Here is a 2,803-nt window from a genome sequence, read left to right on the forward strand (position 1 = left end):
GTAAAGTCAGGAAGAGGTACGTGCCATGAAGAAGGGATAACCCTGACATGAATTCCCGGGGGGTATGACAGACGAGGAAAAGTTGGATCCCGCGACAACCTGGAGGCTGGCATCTCACCGGGCGTGTCACTGAATCCCACAGGGAGGAACGGATCGAGCAACGGCTGAAGGAGCACGTGGAAAGGACTGCGAAGACATTTGAGCGGGAGACGGGCGCGAGGATGGGTAGGAGGGGGGAGGGGTTTAGAAAGGGATGGAGGAAGGGGTTGGGAGGGGAGGGAGGAAGGAGGGCCTTGAAGATCGTCTCTCTCCCTGAACGTGGTGTCTCGACGCATTTTGGAGCGATGCGATTGTGGTCTCATTCTCATCCTTCCCGCTCCATTTGCCCTCCCTTCTCCCCTCCTTCCTCCCTTCCTCGCTTGCTCCCTCCCCTCCCTCCCTCCCTGGCCCACTTCCTCCCTCCCCTCCCTCCAGCGGCCCTGGATGGCATAGAGACGGCTGTCCGGAGCCCGCAAGAGAGTTTTTTGGAGGAAATGGAGAGCTTTCAACATCACGTCAAGAGAACCTTGAGAGGTAAGGGGCAAGGGGAGGGACCAGGAGAGGGACGCTTCGGTCCTATGTGCTGTGTCGTATCAAGGTGGGGGGGAAGCAATCTGTGGATGACCGGGGCCGTAATGCCTCCTTCCCTCCCTCCATCCCTCCTCGTGGCTGTCCTGTACTTGCGTAGAACTGTGTGACGGGATCGCCATCGAGGCGCAGGCACGCGAAGAAGAGGATTGCTTGGTCTTGGACGCAATGCTCGAAGCACAAAAGTCGTTGCAGCGCATCATTCTCGAGAATTACGGGGGCCGACCGATAGGTCCCGGGGAGGACGCAGAAGATTCCTTTTTATTGAGGTTGGAATCCTGTGGAGGACGAGGGCGGGGGCTGGAGGGAGAAGACGAGGAGCGAGCGGCGTGGCGGGCGTGACTGTGGTGTCAAAAGGGGGTGAAACAGGGTGCCATTTTTTGGCTCTACCTAGCCGGTGCCGTGCTTTTCCGTTTCATGCACGAATATAGGACCGTAAAGTATAGAAATTAATGGATGGGACTGACGCAGATATGAAGATTGTATCGATTGAATTTGTTCTTTGGATGGAATCTCCCTCTTCTCTTCATCCTCTCTGGCACATCCACCGTAACCTGATGACCCGACGCGTGCTTCGCGCCCGCCTATTATCTTATGAGACACGTGCCAACAATAAGAGGCTTTCTGCCTGGAAAGGATGTGCGATAATTGCCGAGCCAAAGGTTTCCCTTTCAGGCTGTACGTTGTCATCTACACGAGCAATGCGGGTGTTACAATTCCCCCCAAAGTAGCAAGCGCTTAAAAAATCACACGACTCCACACACCGTCCGCACGATATTTGACCCCTCGCAAAAAAACGGTTTGCCTCTATTTCCTGCTGTCCATTGGCCCTGCCCATCGTTCCTGTCCTTTCTTCGGTTTTTTGTGTGTTTATTTCTCCGTAGGCGAGTGGCGACGCATGTGTTGCCTAGTCTGGGACACAAGATACCATGGATGCAGGGTGGTCGATCCCATACGCCGTACCCCTCGCAGGCCTCCATCGTAACAAAGCCATGGCCTCTGAAACGCCTTGGTGACACTGTTGGAATTGCGATGGCGTGCCCCTTTCCGGCCGACTTTGCGTAATGGATTCAGAGAGATCCCTTCTCCCCTCTAATCTTGTTCTCATCAAGTGTTGCACCGCACTGGTATGACCGACGGCTCACTTTTTCCGCCTCTTTCACCTTGTCCAGCGCCATCACGGCTGCCTTAGGGTCGAAGGAGAAGAGAAAAGGAAGGAGAGCGCACTGTGTGTGCATGGACCTGTGAGATCCCAGAGGAGGGGTGAAGCTGTAGGCTACAGCCGAGGACGGCAGGAGCGAGAGCAGGGGCACGAGTATCACGAGGAAATGTTGGAGGTAGGTGCCGTTCAGTGACTTGATGACGTAAAGTACTATACGATTGCATGGATAGAGATGTAAGCCGAGGAAAAAATGGTAGGTGTTGAGAAACTATGCGTGAATAGATGAGGCAGAAACCGCTATCGGCATCCGAGCTGTCTTTGGGGGTAGACAAGTCTCCTCCACCGGACCGCAAACATCCTCCACTATGCGAAATCCTTTCATATTATTCGATGGGGCGATGTGTATACGAATGGATTGGTCATTAGGAAGGCGGAGAAAGATGGTCGGGGGCGTCTCCGGCGTGATGGACAAGCACATGGCTGACACAAAACGGGAAAAAAACCCAGACACCCTCATCCCCCCCCCTATCCCGTCCTTTCGTCCATTGTGGCGGCCAACAGCGAGTTTTTTTCGAGGGCACTGGGCTCAGGACGGCGAGTATCGGCGTCGAGGGGCACTCTGGCCTCGGGGGCCTTCCACCCTCTTCCGGCTTCCTTCCCTTCCCATCACTTCATCCTGCCCACGTGGAAGACGAGGTAGAGGGCAACGAGACCTCCTCCGAAGCCTCGGTGATGAGCTGGTGCAGCCTTGAACAGGAGGAGAGCAAGATGGAGGAAAATGGTTCGCAGAGGTCGAGAAGGGGGCCGACGATGGAGGAGGAGGATGGCACCGAGGAGGAAGGGGAGGAGGACGGGGAGGAGGAGGAGGAGGACGACGAAGAGGTGGCGTCCGAGGTGCGTGTCCTTGCTGGGCGAAGGGGATGGTGCTGGCTTTCTTCACTGGGGGCACCCGGAGACAGACCTCTCTCTCCCTCCCTCCCTCCCTCCCTGCTACCCTCCCTGCTACCCTCCCTG

The 2,803-nt window shown here is 56.1% G+C and overlaps 1 protein-coding gene across 1 annotated transcript; it reads left to right on the plus strand.

The window, feature by feature from the left end:
• Positions 1–143: 143 nt before the first annotated feature.
• Positions 144–1,369, plus strand: NGA_0380100 (uncharacterized protein; the record flags this gene model as incomplete). The annotated part of the gene is made up of 3 exons (XM_005854700.1): positions 144–573; positions 728–896; positions 1,303–1,369. The coding sequence occupies exons 1-3, from the start codon at positions 222–224 to the stop codon at positions 1,367–1,369; spliced, it is 588 nt and encodes a 195-aa protein (XP_005854762.1). The 5' UTR covers positions 144–221.
• Between the last annotated feature and the right edge of the window lie 1,434 nt (positions 1,370–2,803).

Source organism: Nannochloropsis gaditana, assembly GCF_000240725.1.
Source record: "Nannochloropsis gaditana CCMP526 unplaced genomic scaffold scaffold415, whole genome shotgun sequence".
Taxonomy (NCBI): Eukaryota; class Eustigmatophyceae; order Eustigmatales; family Monodopsidaceae; genus Microchloropsis; species Microchloropsis gaditana.